Source organism: Penaeus monodon, chromosome 29 (assembly GCF_015228065.2).
Source record: "Penaeus monodon isolate SGIC_2016 chromosome 29, NSTDA_Pmon_1, whole genome shotgun sequence".
NCBI classification, from domain to species: domain Eukaryota; kingdom Metazoa; phylum Arthropoda; class Malacostraca; order Decapoda; family Penaeidae; genus Penaeus; species Penaeus monodon.
The window spans coordinates 25,099,774-25,102,591 of record NC_051414.1 but is presented as its reverse complement, the minus strand read 5'-3'; the positions used below and the strand labels follow the sequence as shown (position 1 = coordinate 25,102,591).

Sequence of the window (2,818 nt, the reverse complement as noted above, 5' to 3'; positions counted from 1 at the left end):
AATACCTGTATAGCCCACAGGTATAGTGTGTAATTTTCTTTCGGTGTCTTTTGGGGAACCTCTACCAGGATATCTTGTTTCCGGATCATCATTTTGCCAGTCGGTCTGTGTGGCGACTTCTTGCCCGTTACAGTCGGAGTAATTCCAAGGCAGTCCTTGCCTTCAAGTGCAATGGCCAGTTGCTTTCCAGTCTCCGTCTCGGCCAGCCGAAGGCAAGAAATCTTGTCGGTCGTTGCTTGCTAATGAGAGAAGAAATGTACTAAAGAGAAGCCTGGTAATAATTATTGATATCTTACAGGAAATGTACGTGGAAGGTGCATTTTTATTATTATGTTTCAGAAAATACCGCCAATTACATAGTATACAAGTTTACAACGCAGCAATGACGTAGGAATTAAATTCCATATTAAACCGGCACTTTTCTTTACGCTTCGTTCCAGAGTCAACGATGACATTGCCATTAACAAACTTTATTTTCATTAAATAACTACCGCGAGTGTAGCATGACATCACACATTACCTGTTGATAAGCTGCCAAATCTAACAGAGCTTAAAGAGCGTTAAAACTGGATAGATGTACTAACAACGTAGCGATATTCAAAGATAAAGGCGTTATCAGCCGTATCCCGGACAGTGCTGCCACGGCGCGACCAACGACAGAACGACTCAGTCTGCGGTTAGTGGGCGGCGCGTGAGTCCTGACGTCACAGTGAAATCAATATAAAAGCTCTCTCACGTTCCTTCGCAATGTCAGAGTCACCTACGAAGAAGAGCAAGATGGCAACGTCTTTGGATCAGCTGAAGGAAATGACGGTGGTGGTGGCGGACACCGGGGATTTCGAAGGTAAAGAGGAAGAGTGGATGCTTGGGTCTGATGCCACCTGTTGGGGCACCGGCGTCCTGGCGTGGCTTATCACCTGCCTCTATTTTGACACCCGCTTCCAACACTTTCGTGTTTCACCTGTTAAGCAAGGAAAAATGGAGGCTTTCTTTAGGTTGTGCTCCTATCTCTGCAGGTTGAAAGTGGAAGATTCATTGGGTACTGTTGTCAACGTTTCTCTAGTATGTAATAATGGGGTTCAAAAGGTTGGAGGTTCGTGATGCAAGCGGCGAGAAGGAGTGGGTGCTGGATGGGTATTGGGGGGAGGGGTTGGGCAGGGGTGGGTGTACGAAGTTTAAGAGGATTATGATGGTGGTATGAGATCAGCATAGTATTTGGATTTAAGTTCTTGTACACCTTTTGTTGTTATAGATTCATGGCATTCTGCCTCTTCTGATGTAAGAGACGTTTCAGTTTTAATATTTGCATACTGTTTAAATCTGAATTATCGATGAATGCCGTAGGTGGTCGAGAATGAGAAATACTGATCAATAATAAAATCCTATTACTGATCGACTTATTTCATAAACGTGTAAATGTGTAACATAAAGAAGTATTCTTATTTACGAATTGTGCTTATTGGCGATCAATAGTCTTGACTGAATATAAAAGACCTGTTGTTGTTAATAACCCACCTTTCCAGTTTTTCAAAATATCAGTTGCACGAAGAGCGCAGAGTTGTCATCGTAACATGGGTTTTGCAACAGGGACTGCGTTTTTTTTTTTTTTAACTTGGAATGGATTTGTTATACGTTATTGATTTTTTTTCGGTTGATTGCAATGTCGTAAAAGTGTTGTCAGTTACCAAGTGTCAGGTGTTGAAAGTGATTAGGAGCAGATGTTGTCAGTGTTGGAAGAAGTGATTAGTTTTCAGTGATGAAAGGAGTGGATGGAAAAGGTGTTATCACTTAAATACGTGAGTACAAATGTTGAAAAGAGTAGTTCGAAGTGTCAGGGTCGCAAGAAGTAATTTGAGGTTGTCAGTAAATGTAAGAAATGTCTTTATTATAGAAGTAATTAGAATAACATTGGATGAAGATGTGTCGGGAATGAAGAAGTGCTGACTGGGAGTGTTGTCAGCGCCGGGAGGAGTGACTGGGAGTGTTGTCAGCGCCGGGAGGAGTGACTGGGAGTGTTGTCAGCGCCGGGAGGAGTGACTGGGAGTGTTGTCAGCGCCGGGAGGAGTGACTGGGAGTGTTGTCAGCGCCGGGAGGAGTGACTGGGAGTGTTGTCAGCGCCGGGAGGAGTGACTGGGAGTGTTGTCAGCGCCGGGAGGAGTGACTGGGAGTGTTGTCAGCGCCGGGAGGAGTGACTGGGAGTGTTGTCAGCGCCGGGAGGAGTGACTGGGAGTGTTGTCAGCGCCGGGAGGAGTGACTGGGAGTGTTGTCAGCGCCGGGAGGAGTGACTGGGAGTGTTGTCAGCGCCGGGAGGAGTGACTGGGAGTGTTGTCAGCGCCGGGAGGAGTGACTGGGAGTGTTGTCAGCGCCGGGAGGAGTGACTGGGAGTGTTGTCAGCGCCGGGAGGAGTGACGGGAGTGTTGTCAGCGCCGGGAGGAGTGACTGGGAGTGTTGTCAGCGCCGGGAGGAGTGAAGGACTGGGGGGGGGGAGTGTTGTCAGCGCCGGGAGGAGTGAAGGACTGGGGGGGGGGAGTGTTGTCAGTGCCGGGAAGTGTGAAGGACTGTGGGGGGGGGGGGGTCCAGAAGTGAACATAGGGATTGGGAGCATTTTGGTACCAAAAATTACCCTTTGGAATGTTACCTGCCAAGAATGTAATCAATAACTTTTATGTGGCTAACGCATAGTTTGTTGGTGCGTGACTTATGAAATAAATATTTGGTAAATTGTTTACATTGTTGGGTTATGATTAATTTTTGTTATGTAGTTATATTTTCTGATTTTCATTATTATAATATAAATGGAACCTGAACCTAATTTCTG

At 46.0% G+C, this 2,818-nt stretch overlaps 1 protein-coding gene across 1 annotated transcript in view; it reads left to right on the top strand.

Moving 5' to 3' along the window:
- The first annotated feature begins 654 nt into the window (after positions 1-654).
- Positions 655-2,818, top strand: part of LOC119592070 (transaldolase-like) — an 8,334-nt gene continuing 6,170 nt past the window's right edge. Inside the window, exon 1 of the mRNA XM_037940881.1 lies at positions 655-844. Coding sequence (XP_037796809.1) covers positions 748-844 — 97 coding nt within the window. The 5' untranslated portion in view covers positions 655-747. The remainder of the gene's footprint in view (positions 845-2,818) is intronic.